We start from the raw sequence: 16,529 nt of genomic DNA on the forward strand, positions 1-16,529 counted from the left end.
AATCTTAAGGAAACGTTCAAGGAATATTGAGCAGTGTGTACACCTGTATAACCCGAACCTTTATCAACACACAGAACAAGACCATCACAGGAGGAAACTCCCTCACGCCCCTTCACGTCAATCTCTGCCCCCACTCTCCTAGAGGCAACCACTGTTTTGACTTTTTCCCCACATAGGTTAGTTTTGCCTTTTCCAGAATGCCATGGAGTCGTAACATTTTTTATTCCTTGTCCTTAAACCACATTGAAAGGGATGCATTCTTATCTCAAACACGGATGCCCAGATTTTGATATAAATTCTGCCTCTGACACAAAGAATTACAACTAGAGTTACCTCAATGGGCTCCATAATCTATCAGTTCATTCCCACTTGGTTTCTGTCCTGTCCTGGTTTGTCCATGGAAATCGTGATCTCAGCTACGCCCCACACCCACATCCACAACTGCGCCCCCCCCACACACACAAAGGCACGAGGCTGACTGTATTTGAATTTTTCTTCCATTGTCTCACATTTGAAGACACATCCTGCTGCTAATAGCCACGCTAGATTCTTGCCTTCTAAAGTAGACCCACTTTGGCCACGCAGACAGGATCTCTCTAGGCAGGGTCTCGGCAGGTGGAACTTTCCTTTCCTCTCAGGGCTCACTGGCTTTCCCTTGGCCTCTCTTCCATAATTAATAAGTGTCCTTACAGTAGGCTAAATCCAGCAGGTAAATATGACTCCCACTGGGCTTCAAAGTCTCTTACTGAGAACTTCCTGTTTTCATACTAACAACACTATTTAGTAGAATGAGCAGCTAATGGAGACGATGCATCAGCCTCTACTCTGCTCCTGTACACAAGGCCCTCTCCTCCCCAAACAGGAACCAGGCTCGCTTCCTTCAACAGGACGCAGTGCAATTTCTATGTCTTGTACTTGTGTAAGCCTCAAGATCTTTCCAGAGGATTCTACCTCCTTCGGGCAATACCAGGTGTCATCTTACAACGTACTCCCTTCCCACACGAGTCCAGTCTTGATACAAGACATTCAGTTAAGGGAGAAACCAGGCCTGTGTGGGCGGCACACACGTGGCTGCATTATTCACACAACATCCAAATATATGGAAATATACGGCAATCCCAGCTATGTGGAAACTCTGGCGTAAGCCAGTGTGGACAGCAAAATTTTCCAGATGGGTGATGGTTAATCCCTTTAAACAAGACTACTTGAAAGTTTAGCTATTTGCAAATGCTAATGAATTTCAAATACCGTGCGCAGCTGACACAGGGATGCTCTGAGGCTCTGGACAGAATGGTTCTAGGCCACTGTGTGTTTTGCGTTCCTTGTTCTTCCAATTCCCAATTCTTTACCTCCCTTCTTAATCCCATCTCTGCCCAATATTTCTGAAAACTTACTGTAATTTCTCTTCAATCTCTCTAACCATCTGCTATAAACCTGTTCAAGCCTCCCCAATCCCAAATGGAAAACATCCACCCTTCGCCTCGATACCCTGACCTGCAGCTCTCATCCTCTCCTTCCTCCCATTCATCATCCAGTATTGCGGTTCTCAACCCAAGCTGCACACTAGAATGTTTCAGGGAGTTTTCAAAAATGGCAATGCTATCTTTAGCAAACAGGGAACTGAAAATTAAAGTAACCACGAGATCTCACGTTAGCCCCATCAGATGGGCAAAAAATTATGGAGAGAGGAACATTTGTTGCCAGTGGAGGGTCCCTGGTAGAAATGTGAGTTGAAGCCCTTTAACAAAGGAACTAGCTATCCACTTTAAATTAAAAATACTTATTCGTCAACCACTCTGGAAAACGGTTCAGCAGTTTCTTACAAAGTTAGACATACATTTACCACATGACCCAGCAATTCCACGCCTATGTGTTTACTTAAGAAAAATGAAAACAGGCCCACACACACAAAAAAAATCCACTAAACAAAATGTTCACAATAGCTTTGTTCATAATATCCCAAACTGGAAACAACCCAGATGTCCATCAACAGGAGAACGGATAAAACAAACTATGATATTTTTATACAATGAAATATTGCTTTGCAAAAAAAAAAAAAAGAGCAAACAACTGATACAACACAAAAACATGGATGAATCTCAAAAACATTATGCAGAGCAAAATAAGTCAGATACAAAAAGTACATAACATACGACTCCATTTACATGAAGTTCCAGAACGGGCAGACCTAATCTATGGTGAAAGAAACTGGAGCAGTGATTTCAAATAAGAGAGTAGAGATCGCTTGAAAGAAGATAAGAAAGAACTTTCTAGAGTGATGAAAATGTTCTGGATCTTGTTTGGGGTGTATACATGTGTACACATTTGTCAATATGAATGTATCCATTGGTCAAAACTCAATGAACTGCACACTTACGACTTGTGCATTTCACTGTTTGTACATTTTACCTCAATTTTTTAAAAAAATGGATAGAGTCATCAAATGGCTGAATGTGTAATAAAAAAGAAGACAAACAGAAGAATAATCCCTGTCCTGGGAGCCTACTCCACTTAGGCAACAGCCCTCACGGGTTGTGCAGAATGGTCTTCTGGCAGCATTGTTTCTATTGGTCAAAACCCAAACCCAACAGACAACAATAGAGAATTAACCTGTTAAAGGAAAAAAAGTGTTAGATCTATATGTAATATACCTTTAAGTGAGAAAAAGAATATGCAGGGAAATGATACAATACACTTCATTTTAGAAACATAAATCATGAATAACCCTACCCCACACAGATTTATGTAAGATTATATGAGCATGAAACATGAATGGAAACTCCCCAGCTTGTTACCATGAATTTGGGGTGATTGATGTGGGTGGAGAGGGAAAGAGGAGAGGAGAGCATCTCGTCCCCTAGAAGGTCTTCATTTGTCAAGTAGCCTCCCTAATGAAAACAGCAATTATGATATGGTCCCGCTGATGGAAAATTATGTGCACTTTTATGCATAAGAGATGTGCCCCAAAATAGTCAAATGGTTAACTGTACTATCTCAGCGAGTTTTCAAATGACTTTTATGTTCTGTCCTATATTTTTATGGCTTGTCCAAATTTTTACAATTACATAATCAGAAATAATTACAGCGTTGGTTTTGTGGCGGGAAAAAGTTTAATTAAAAATACACTTAAAAGCTTAAAAAAATACTGATGCCCAGCCCCCCACTCCAGGGCAACTGAGAATCTCTAGGTATGGGGCCCAAGTTTGGGTATTCTTTAAAAAGTTACCCTGGGTGATTCTAATGGGAAGCCAGGGTAGAGAAGCACAGAATTTCTCAGGAAAGTCAACTATATACCTTTACCCCTTGCAATCTGGCTACTGTTTTCTCCAGAGCCATCAATGATCTAACCGCTAAGCTGACTTCTGACCACTGCCCTTGGAATCCTCTCCTCTCTTGGTTTCTACCCACTCCCTTTATTTATTCATTGTTCAAGGTCCATCTCAAATACCTATATTCCAGGTGGCCTTTCCCCATCTTCCCATGGACAGAAGCCCTTCTCATTTTGCACCCCCGGAGTACTGGGTCTCACTCTGACGCAATCACAGTCTACCATGCTTTGCAGTTGGGCGTTTACTCATTCCCTCCACAAATACTGAGCAAGCATTTGCCAGCTCACCCTCCTCCTCTTGCTACGCAGTCAAGTTCCAGGTCAGAAACAATGGTGACTCTTCTTTCTACTCACTCCAGCCTCTAGCCCAGTGTCCTACATATAGCAGATGCTGCAGTTTTGCCAAATGGTCTTTCAATGTATCAGGACTTTTCCCTTCCAGCCTGTATCTTTTTTCTTTGCCCCTTTCTTATTTGCTGTGTGATTAGTTATTGGAAAACCCAGCTTTGTTCAAAATTTTTTTCTTGCCCCAGAAGAAGAGAGAAAACAGGTGTACGAATATCTTTAGCCCCAAAAGGAAAAGGATAAATGCCTAAGAGATGTGCAGAGAGGATATTCTGGAAGACGATCTTCTCTGGGGATCAGGGACTGTTTCCTGAAGGAGATAATCTTTGACTAGGGCTTTAAAAGACTGGTATCATTTGGATGAGCAGGGAAGTAAGGGAGAGGGGATTCTGGGAGGAGAGACAGCATCGTTAGAAATAAGAAAGTAGGGCAGGAGCCTAGTACCAATGTGCAGGCTGGAGCTCAATGACAGGGAGTGTGAGCAGCTGTGGTGAGAGGGCAGGATGAAGGCACGTCTCAGAGAGCCTTAAAAACCAGAAAAGGTTGGGAGCCTGTGATTCCATACGTTAAGGTTATTAAGCAATGGAATGGCTTGATCAAAAAATAAAAAAAATTGTAAAGGATTGTTAAGAGAGAGCAACAGGTTTTTAGGGCGTCCCTGGGGAGTTTTCCTGTTGGGAAGGTCACCACAAGGGCTTTCCACAGCGTTATGAGAAATGTGACAGCCTTCTTTGCTTGCATCCCGCTGGTTTTGAAACGATGAGACTGCTCTGTAACCAAGTTCCAAATAGACTAAAGAGTCCATTTCTTTTGCTTTGTGTCACAGGGAGATATTTGCTATGGAGAAGTGCTTTTAAAAAGTACAAAGATGGCCGGAAATTGGGTATATACCCAAAAGAATTGAAAGCAAGGTCTCGGATATCTGTAAAGTCATTTTTATGGCAGCATTAGCCACAATACCCAAGTGTCCTTCGATGAATGAGTGGGTAAACAAAATGTGTCATATACATACAATGGAATATCATTCAGCCTAGAAAAGGGAGGAAATTCCGACACACTACAACACATGGACATGTTGAGGACATTATGCTAAGTGAAATAAGCCAGTCACAAAAAGACACACTGTCCCATTCCACCTGTATCAGGAAACTAGAGCAGTGAAGTTCAGAGTCAGAAGGTAGAATGGTGGGTGCCAGGGGCTGGAGGAGGAGGGGATGGAGAGATGCTGTTTAACGGGTACGGAGTTTCAGTTTTGCAAGATGAAAAGCGTTCTGGAGATTGGTTGCAAAACAGTGTGAATGTACTCAACACTATTGAATGACTAAGATGGTAAATTTTATGTTACATGTAGTCTACCACAATTAAAAAAATTTTTTTAACTCAGAGATGGTACAGGTCCACAACGTCTTATTCACAATTCTGAAACCCAAAAAGCTCTGAAAACCGAAAGTCTCAGATTATACTCTGACAGTGCCACTGAATAAATAGTGTATGTGTCACATTTATCTTTCTAAAGGAAAACCTCTGAATACTGAAACACACCGGCTGCAAAGGTTTTGGCTAAAGGACGGCTGACCTGTACTCTGATCATATCCATTTTCCCTCTTTAGATGAGAGCAGACAGATATTGATCGTGGACACCGGATCCATCCTTTCACTAACTAATGATGCATTACATTACTGGGGTTATGCTGGCTGGTCCCTGCTTTGGAAAAAATAATTGACAGCCTGACTAAAAGAATCAGCAGGCAGCTTTCCTTTTACCAACTTCAGGTTTCACTTTAGGACTGTCGCCTAGTGCTGGCAGCACAAGAAAGCTAGACGGGCCAGCGTCGGCCCAGACATACAACGATGTTTGAAGACTGCTTACCAGATCACACCTGGGCACGCTGGACACAAACTGGGCCCCTTGGCAGCCTAGGATAAATCCAGCTAGATTTAAGAGGACGCACACCACAGAGAGCAGCACGAAGAGGTTCACCTGAAATGGCGAGAAAATAGGTAGTTAGAAAAAGACGACAGCTGAATTCAGAGTTTCATCTCAATAAAAACTCATATTCTCACCCTAGAGGAAACTTTCTTTAAAAAAAATCAGAACCGCATTTTTAATGTACAAACTTTTTTTTCATATTTTAGAACTGTTAAAATTGTGCTGAGGATGCCTTTGACTCTCAAGTCTTCTCAATAATTTCAAGCCCCTATTTTCTTTCCTTTTTGTGAACAAGGGTGTTCTGACTTCTTTAACTTTTATCTGTACGTTACATTAAGATACGACTAGTTCCTCCTTGAGCCATTGTTATTGTTTCCGAGTTCTGCAGGATCAAGGGTAAGTAGACAAATGGAGAATTCTAGAATATAAGCAGAACCCAGGGAAAACAAGGAGCTCAGAGCCATTATTAGCCAGAAATCACAGTATACAAGTGAAAATAGAGGAGTCTTTTGTCAGTTCTGAACAGTTTAGGTACTAAAGAAAAAGTGTATCAGGATCTTCCATGTACTTTTCTGCAAAGTTAAAAATTACAAATATTACCCTAAATAATTAAGAACTGACGGAAATCAACTAAGAAGCCAATATTCAGTATTAGCTCAAATTTGAGACTCCAAAGGCTTTTCAACTTGAAAACTATGATTACGATCAACATCAAACATTATCACAAATACGAAAGCAAATATAAAAGATTGGAGCTAACGACTGCCAGTGTTAGAAACAAGCATCATTTCAGGCAGCTGAGATGTCAGAATCGGCAGGCAAACGAGTTAACATGTGGAGTCTAATAGAGAAAACTCATTCTTTATTATTGGTATTCTAAGTCAAGCTTGGCAGCATCTCCCCAGAACCATGATATGACTCAATATTTAATAATCACATGATGCCCTTTTCCAAAGAGGAATCTTGCTTCCTCTCCAGGAGGAGTCTGGCTTCTGCCTCTCTCCCTTTTTGTTAATCTGTAAAAGGACTCTACACCCGGTCATCAGATCCTTGGGAAAATGCTCGCAGCAGCTGCTGCTCCTGGTCCCCAGGCTAGATTCCTCAGAGTCTATAGGACTTCACTTGAGCAGCATACAGCACCTGCCCCTCTTACTCTGTGTCATTCATGGTCATGCCAAAGCTTCTTGGAAAACTAGAAAGCAGATTTGGCAAAGGATAGAACATGGTCTTCATACATGGGCTTCTTCTGTGCACTGGCTGTTGCTACTCAAAGAGATCTAAAATATCTGGAATCTTCACACATAGCAACACAATTATTGTTACTATGGGGAAGTCTTGAACTACCCTTTGGAAATTTTCTTCTAAGGCAATATCAGATGCCTTGAAAAGAAAGCATGATTAGAATCCTTATGCCCACCAGCACACCACTGAACTTCACAACTAACAATTAGTAGCATCAGATATAGAATGGGTGAGGGTCCATTACTCCCAACACGGTGCCCAAATCTCTTCACTAAAATCTTAAATCCAGCTCATTAAAAGACATTGTAGGGGCTGGCCCAGCGGCACAGCAGTTAAGTTCGCACATTCTGCTTCTCAGCGGCCGGAGGTTTGCTGGTTCAGATCCCGGGTGCGGACATGGCACTGCGTGGCACACCATGCTGTGGTAGGCATCCCAGGTATAAAGTGGAGGAAGATGGGCATGGATGTTAGCTCAGGGTCAGCCTTCCTCAGCAAAAGGAGGAGGATTGGCAGTAGTTAGCTCAGGGCTAATCTGCCTCAAAAAATAAATAAATAAATAAAAATAAAAAAATAAAAGACATTGTAAAGGGGCTGGCCCACTGGCATAGTGGTTAAGTTTGGTGTGCTCTGCTCCAGTGGCCTGGAGTTCGTGGGTTGGGATGCTGGGCGTGGACCTACACCACTTACCCAACCATGCCATGGCAGCGTCCCACATACAAAACGGAGGAAGACTGGCACAGGCATTAGCTCAGGGACAATCTTCCTCAAGCAAAAAGAGGAGGACTGGCAACAGGTGTTAGCTCAGGGCCAATCTTCCTTACCAAAAAAAAAAAAACACTGTTAAGAAAATTAATAGGCAAGCCAGAGACTGGGAGAAAATATTTTGTGCATATATTGAATGAAGAACCTTTATCCAGAATATATAAATAACTGCTCAATTCAATAATAAAAAGACAAATAGCCCAAACAAAAAAATTGGGCAGAAGACTCAAACAGATATTTCACAAAAGAAGATACAGAAATGGACAAAAAGCACAGCAAGAGGTGCTCAACATCATCAGTCATCATGAATGCCAATTAAAACAACAATGAGATACCACTTCACACAAACTAGGATGGTTAAAATCAGAAAGACTGACAGCAGCAGGAGCCGGTGAGGATGCAGAGCACATGGACTCTCAGGCGTTGCTTTTCCAAGTATAAAATGGTACCACCACTTAAGAAGACTGTCAGTTTCTTAAAAATTAAATATAAATCTCTCATGCAGAAGAATTCCAAATAATTTATGGAAATACTCTGCCTTCAACTCCCTATTCTTAAGTGTAGATGGCACAAGTGACTTCCTCCCAAAGACTGTGGTATGGAAAGGGGAGGGGGGTAACTCTCCAGTGGAGAGACCTGACACACACAGCATCAACCAGGTGACCAAGGTTAACATCAGTGATAAGTCATGTTGATGGCATGTACCCTTGATATGATGTGATGAAAACGGCACTTTACTCTGTGGTCCTCCTCCCCAAAACCCATAATAACCTCAGTCTAATCATGAGAAAAACATCAGACAATCCTAGAGCTGCATGCTACAAAATATCTGGCAAGGACTCCTCAAAATGGGCACGGTCATCAAAAACAAGGAAAGTCTCAGAAACTGTCAAGAGGAGCCAAAGGAGACATGACAACTAAATGTAATGTGGTGTCCTAGAAGGGTGTCATGGACAGAAAAAGGACATTAGTAAAAACTAAGGAAATCTGAAGAGTATAGACTTTAGTTGATAATAATATATCAATATCATTTCATTAATTGTGAGAAATGTTCCCTACTAATGTAAGGTGTCAATGATAGGGGAAACTGGGTAAAGGGTATCCAGGACCTCTCTGTACTATCTTTGCAGTATTTCTATAAATTTAAAACTATTCTAAAATAAAATTTTTATTTAAAAAACTGCTAAAGATCTGAATATACAACACCCCTATGACCTTCAATTCCACTCCTCGGAAGAGACCCAGAGATGGAAGCGCAATTGCCCACAAAGGACACAGAAGAATGTTTACAGCAGCTTTCTTCCTATCAGACCAAAAATGAAAAGAACTCAAATGTCCAACAACAGGAGAATAAACAAACTGTGGTATTTTCAAACAGTGGAACACTTCCAACAATAAAAGGGAACAAACCACTGATACACAACAACAACATGACGTTCAAAGACACTACACTGAGCGAAAGCCAGATACCGTATGCTTACTCTTACGTGAAGGTCAAGAATAGGCAGAGTAATCCCAGTGACAGAAATCAGAAGAGTGGCTGCCTGTTTTGGGGGGAGGAGGCGTGAAGTGAGGGGATTGACTGGGAAGAGACATGAGTGAGTTTTCTGGAGTTCTATTCTAACAGAATAAAAATGTTCTATTACCTTGTCTTGGATATTGGCTACAGGGGTGTATACAATTGTCAAAACTTGGCCAACTGAACACTTTCAACCTGGGACTTATGTAAATTATATTTGCCCTATTTTTTTTTTTTAAGTGAGAAAGAAAAGCCTGAATCCAGCTGCCAAGACAGGAGTGTGAGATCATACAATGACTGGGGCTACTTCTAAAATGTCAGAACGACAAACAACAAGATGAGAGAATGCCCCAGGGGTTCAGTGCCTGGCAGGCTGGGCTTCTCTCCTGCACCAGAAGGGCTGCCAATGAGAAGTCAAAGTCAAGCCACCAGAATGCCACCCCTGTCAACCCCAGAATGAGGACCACGGCCAAGACACACAGGCAAAAATCGCCATAGACTCTTCACCAAATTTATTCCTGCACGTGGCTTTTTTATTCCTGTTACTAAAACTCTGGCCAAACTTACTGGCCAAATGGTCACCTGAGTTACTCTAGTGTAGACCACTGTGGTACATATCAGACACGGAGGCTATTAGGATGCCAAGCGTACCTCCTTCAGAGGTTGGATGAGGTTCATGGGTACAAAATAATGGACTTAAAAAGGGACCCTCTTAGGATTTAAGGGACCTTCAGAATAGACCCCTCTGGCTTTAACCTAGTTATAATGGCATGACTTCCAAGACCCAAATCTTCATCCCAATCATCACTAGATGGCATCCCCCCAAATAGAATACAGGAAAACATCAGCTACTAATGAAGGACATCCTAGTCACAAAGCCCACTTAACTATATCTGGAAAGGGGAAGAATTTCTTATATTTCTTATATTGTCATCATTCTTCTCTTAAAAAAATCATTGCAGATGATTTGACTTTCTCTTTGTGGAAAGCACCTGAATTTGAAATCAGGACACTGGTTCAAATTCAGGCTTTCCCACTTGTTTGCCATGATATCACAGGCAACCTCTGGGAGACTCACCCTTCTCCTCTGTTAAACGGCTCTATCTTCCCTCCTACCTCGGAAGGTTATTGAGAGAACCACACCAAACGATATCAACGAAAGTCCCTTTGTAAACCACAAAATGCTACATAAACAGTTGTATTATTTTTAATGATAGGTACTTCTTTTGGGAGGGAGCAGCTTGTTATTACAAAGTGAATGTCACAAAATGAATTTCACTAGGTCTGGTACCAGCATTTTGTTCTTACGCTTGTGACACACCTGAATTTATGGCAGCTGGAAGGGATACCCCAAATGTAAGAATAATCTGCAGGGATATTTTTTCCAAAGCTTCTCCAAAAAGAATTCTTTCTGGAGCCCACGTTAGGAACTCACTCCGTGCTAACCATTGACACACACGCGTGTGTGGGATGCCTGCCGTCTGCCCGTCCAGATCCCCTCTCCGCTCTCTCCACTCCGCTCTCTTCCCAGGAGGCTGACCTATGAAGACCGTATCAATGGGGCTGCTTTGCCCTCTGGTCTCTAGTTAAGTTCAGCCAATGGGGAGCCCTAGCAGAAGACCTGAGGGAGGGAGGAGAGTGAGGGTGGGGTTCTTATTCTCCTGGTTCCTTCTCTGCAGCCTCAGGCTGGCTGTGTCCCTCAGTGGAAAGCTACAGGTCCTCTCAAGGGGACCTCCGGACAGTCCAGATTCTAGCCATGGCTCCCTCCTCTCCCATCAGGCCTAGGGACAGCAACAGCTTCACTGTTCCCTACTCTTGCACACACCTTTGTGAACAGGCTCTTTATCAACCTCTCATCAAATTACAATTTTATTGCGTCATCTGTGTCCTGCTGGGACCTTGACCGATACAATTTCTCAATAAAATTTTTCCTTATATCTAACGTCAATTTTTTCTGTTCTTTAAGCCAAGTTCCTATTGTTCTCACTTCAAATGAATCACCACTTGCTCGGTGAAGTGAATACCATGGATTACGGTTCCTGAATCCCAAGGAAGCCAATTCATCACTGGGATTTTCTCTCAAGAAACAGAAAAGCCTGAGTTGATGGAGAATTGTGCTTCTGAACTCGTATTTTAGACATGAAAGACAATGGCACCCAAAAAGTTGAGGGCTTGCCCCACTGCAGCCTGTGGCTTTTAATGGAAGGACACAAAATCCATCCATTCAAGGGTAAGATGCAGAATCTAAGATCCAAAGAGCCGGTCCTCTCACAAGGACTGGCCACAGGTGTTAAGCCTTTTGTGCTTTGGGTTTTATTGTTACTAACTTGAATCATGAGTATTTTATGATACTTTAATGATACCAGGTGATATATCTTATGATACCAGGTGGCTTGATGCAAAAGGTATTATACTTTCCAATTCGGTATTGGGAATTCACCTCGACTCTGATCTCTTGCAATTGTGCCCCAGGTTCTTTCCAGGTCTCAAGTAATTGACCCACTGAAAGAATGTTCGGGGAAGCTGAGACTATCAAGAAGCAACATCACCTTCAATTTGCCTATTCTTAGCTCCTAAAAGTCCCTCATAATCCCCATCACATAACATCATTAAATAATTATGCCCGTCACAGCTTGGTATTGTTGAGTGTCTTTTTTGACACAAGATTTCATTCTCTAAATAGGTTGACCTTTTCCTATTGCCTAAGGAATTTTATTTTGTTTCTTACTTCCCTACTGTTCCAAGCTCAAGATGCAACTCAAACTCAACTATGCGTGTTTAAATGAATGAATAGTTCCAGTGATTATGCGAAGGTAGAGGAGTTTAAAAATGAATAGGTTTAAAACAGTGAATTGAACGTAAGCATTTACTTCTACTAATTCCTGAAAACCCATTAAAATGGCAGTAAAGGGAAAATTTTAAATGCAGAAATCCACAAAGACGGAGAGAACAGGAAAATAGTGACAAAATTTGAGAAGCTAGAAAGCCTACAGGCAAGTGAGAGTTGGCTGAGTGGCCCTGAGAAAACCTCCAATGGCAATGAGGAAAGCCAAAACTCAACAGGATGCACTCCTCAGAATCTCCAAATGTTCACAGTGGGTGGCACGAGGTACCTCTGAAAATGAAAGCGAGCCTAAAAACAGGACTGAGAGTCTAGGAAGCAATTAGAAAATGGTACAACCACTATGGAAAACTATTGGCAGTTTCTAATAAAGTTAAACGTATAGTATCCTATGACTCAGCAATTCACTTTTAGGCATATACGCCAGACAAACTAATGCATATATCCACAAAAACTCACGTACAACAATGCTCATAGCAACCGGTTCATAATAGTTAAAACCTGGAACCAACTGAAATGTCCAAGAATAGGAGACTGGATGAACAAATTGTGGTAGACTCATAAATGGAATAAAACTCAATGCTATGGTCTGAATGTTTGTGTCCTCCCGAAATTCCTGTGTTGAAATCCTAACCCCGAAAGCCACCGTATTAGGAAGTGGGGCCTGTGGGAGATGATCAGGTCATGAGGACAGAGCCCTCACGAATGGGATTAGTGAATTTGTGTGTGTGTATTTTTTTCTATTTAAAGCATCAAAAGCTCACTAAATTCTTTCCTCATGAGGAGAAACTTCTCAAAAACTTTTAATTTAAAAGAAAAATTTAATACAAACACTGCCTCAGAATCTTTTTCTTTCACACTCATTCATCTTTTAATTTCCCAAGAAAATATCACTGGTTCTCATTTAATTGCTACGCCTTTCTTTTTTTCCACATGCAGCCTTTTGATGCTGCTCAAAATAAATGAAAAACAAAATACCCTTTCCTCCAGTGGGGCAGAAAATCTGAACCAAGGACACAAAAACATAGGTGGTTTTAATAATAAAATTATTATTAAATAATTAATACTTAATGAATGAATGAGTGATTCTATCAATCATCAATGAACAAATGGAAGAAAATTGATTCTTTATGATAAACAGTACATGGAGGTATCATGCATCCTTACTAATATTCTGGAACACACACAGACAGGCCCTGAGAGGCAAACACCAGATTTACTACCATGGCTTGCGTGAAAATGGCTACCACCAGTGCTCCTGGTGGGAACTCACCACCACTTCCCGGGGAAAAAAGGTGGGAAGGGTTGAGATTCCTGTCCCCTTGTTACAAAGGAAGAGCAGTGAGGGTGACTGGTGCGTGGGTGGGAGAACAAAGCACTCAGTCCTTAGAATTCAGGTTCCATTTTCCCATTGGAACAAGAACATCGTGTGATCTGGCTGGGAATCCAACCCACATTTTAACCTCTATGTTTGCAGAGACATGGAGTCCAAGCTCCAAACTACTGATTAGTCACTGGGTAATAAGAAGAACGTCATAGGATCCATGACAGTTAAGGTAACGGCTTATTTGACTTTTAACATTTAAAATTTTAATTCGGTTTGGGAAAGCACTTTAATACGAAGATCTAGAATCATGAGCAAAGTTATCCAAACACAACACAACGGCGCTGGAAAAAAACAACTGAAGACAAGACACCAAACTAAAATCTTTCTGAACTAGTCCAGCAAAATGAATGTTTTGATTGACCACGCAGCACCACGGCAACCAACAAAACATAATAAATCACAACAACTCACAAAGCTCAGCCTCTTGCTGCTTTAAACCTGCTTCGGGAGCTCACACATGCACTGACTTGGTTGGCCTGGGCGCCTTTAATCCTTAGATCCCAAGAGAACCTATTCCCGGGCTTCACTCCCTTGACACCCTTTAAACTTCTTCCAGAAGCTTGGCAGATATATTACCAATGTCCAGACTGGTTCTCCTTGCCAACAAGCCAAACACAGGCCCGTTGCTGTGAACAGAACCAGCTGTCTCTCTTTGCTCTCAAAGATGTTTAAGCGTCAGGTTTACTAGTGTTATTATGGCTGTCCCCAGATCTTCTTATTATAAAGTGTTTAAAATATACTAATAACATTTATTTCTAATTCCTTTTTCAACAGGAAAGGCTCCTTCCTCTCCTCACCAGAGTAAGACACAAAGTTACACAGCTTCGAGGTAAGCTAAAAGCACTTATCACTAAGAGTTGCTAATTCCTGGTGAAATTGTACAAATCTCAGGGGTACTTTCAAGGTTCCTTGCTTGTGAAGAGGATATTCTGCCTTATCTGGGGTCCTTTTTCCTTCTCTGGCAGATCCCCAGCCTCCTAGGGCTCCCTTTCAGCACATCGCCCCTCATTTCGCAGGAAAGTGACTTTCCCCACGGCCCAAGGAATCAGGCGTAGCAGCTAAGGCGATGCTTTCAGTGTGTATTGGCTTCCACTATTCCCCAGTACAAACTTAGACAGCTCTGCCACCCCTAATTTAACATGTTCTCATCAAGAATGTGGCTGAAGACCAAAAGGAAAACAGCCTAATGAGGGTCTCAAGAGAAATAATCAGAGGACGACGTGACACATGAGATGTGCTATTCGAACGAGGTCAAAGAGTCGGGACCGCGCTCTGCTACGCCCCTTGGGAAGAAGGCAGCAGAAGTCAATTTGAATCTGAAGTCAAGAAAGGCAGCAGAAAGTTTAACAACATTGCAGATCTATGATTCTTGAGACTTCACTTTTTTTAATCCATTACTCTTTCCTCCTTTCCTGTGTGTTTCTCCAGTTTTCATTCTTTGCCTGATTCTAGCTCCTTCTCCACTGCTGTTAGCTTCTCAATGTTCAGCAAGTTAGAGTCAGATCTTATGACTCCCCAGCAAGAAGGTCACAGCTCTTGAGAAGCTATCCAGAGTCAACAGTCTCCAGAAATGGCCACCATCAAGTCCTTCCCTCTCTGGGCTCACAGGCTGTTTCTCACATCAAGAGGTGGAGTCCAATACATACGATGGAATATTATCCGACCTTAAAAAGGAAGGAAATACTGACACATGCTACAGCATGAATGAACCTTGAAAACATTATATTAAGTGAAATGAGCCAGATACAAAAGGCTACACCTGTATGATTCCACTTATCCAATGTACTTAGAGTAGTCAAATTCATAGAGACAGAAAGTAGAATGGTGAGTATCAATGGGGGAGGAGGAATGGGGAGTTATTGTTGAATGGGTGCAGAGTTTCTGTTTGGGATGAAGAAAAAGTCTGGAAACGGAGAGTGGTGATGGTTGCACAGCGTTGTGAATGTACTTAATGCCATTGAATAGGACACTTTCAAAGGGTTAAATGATAAAATTTAAAATAAGTATATTTTACCACAATTTTTTTTTTTGGTGAGGAAGATTGTGGCTGAGCTAACATCTGTGCCAGTCTTCCTCTATTTTGTAGGTGGGACGCCGCCACAGCATGGCTTGATAAGTGGTATTTAGGTCCAAGCCTAGGATCTGAACCTGTGAACCCTGGGCCACTGAAGCAGAGTGCACAAACTTAACCACTACACCACCAAGCCGACCCTTACCACAAATTTTTTTTTTTTTTTGGAATATCAGCCCTGAGCTAACATCTGCCACCAATCCTCCTCTTTTCACTGAGGAAGACTGGCCCTGAGCTAACATCCATGCCCATCTTCCTCTACTTTATATGTGGGACGCCAACCACAGTATGGCTTGCCAAGAGGTGTTAGGTCTCCACCTGGGATCCAAACCAGTGAACCCTGGGCCACCAAAGCAGAACATGTGAACTTAACCGCTGTGCCACTGGGCCAACCTCGCTTACCACAATTTTTTTTTTTTAAGATTTTATTTTTTTCCTTTTTCTCCCCAAAGCCCCCAGGTACATAGTTGTATATTCTTAGTTGTGGATCCTTCTGGTTGTGGCATGTGGGACGCCGCCTCAGCGTGGCTCAATGAGCAGTGCCATGTCCATGCCCAGGATTCGAACCGACGAAACACTGGGCTGCCTGCAGCAGAGCACGTGAACTTAACCACTCGGCCACAGGGCCGGCCCCTTACCACAATTTTTAAGAATCGCAAAATAAAAAAAAAAGAGGAGAATAAGCAGAGTCAAATTCCTAATTCCCCTCCCCTTGATTCTAAGCTGGCCTTAGGAACTTGGTTGACCACTAGAAGGTAGCGGGAGTAACATTTTGGGACATCCAAGGCTAGATCCTAAGAAGCTTGGGTTCTTAGAACACTCGTCTAAGACGCTCCGTCTAGAACCCAGCCACCATGCTGGGTGGCTGTTACACGGGGAGGTCATGTGTTCATGCTTTAGTCAACAACCATTGCTGAGCTCCAAGCCACGTCTTTTATAAATATTTACACAAATTTAAGGATGAAATGTGGTGAGGGCTGGGATTTATTTCAAAACAATCCAATGGCAAAGGAGAAGAGAAATGGTTAGGGGGAAAGATGAGACAAGTGGGAACATGCGTTGATGATTATTGTGATGGACAATGGACACAAGGAGACTGTCGT

The 16,529-nt window shown here is 42.1% G+C and overlaps 1 protein-coding gene across 2 annotated transcripts in view; it reads right to left on the minus strand.

The window, feature by feature from the left end:
• The window catches only part of ENTREP1 (endosomal transmembrane epsin interactor 1), a 62,178-nt gene that overhangs the window by 18,521 nt on the left and 27,128 nt on the right, over nucleotides 1-16,529 (minus strand). For both annotated transcript variants that reach the window (XM_070590747.1, XM_070590746.1), the window contains one exon: nucleotides 5,544-5,654. In XM_070590747.1, coding sequence (XP_070446848.1) covers nucleotides 5,544-5,654 — 111 coding nt within the window. The remainder of the gene's footprint in view (nucleotides 1-5,543; nucleotides 5,655-16,529) is intronic.

Source organism: Equus przewalskii, chromosome 22, assembly GCF_037783145.1.
Source record: "Equus przewalskii isolate Varuska chromosome 22, EquPr2, whole genome shotgun sequence".
Taxonomy (NCBI): domain Eukaryota; kingdom Metazoa; phylum Chordata; class Mammalia; order Perissodactyla; family Equidae; genus Equus; species Equus przewalskii.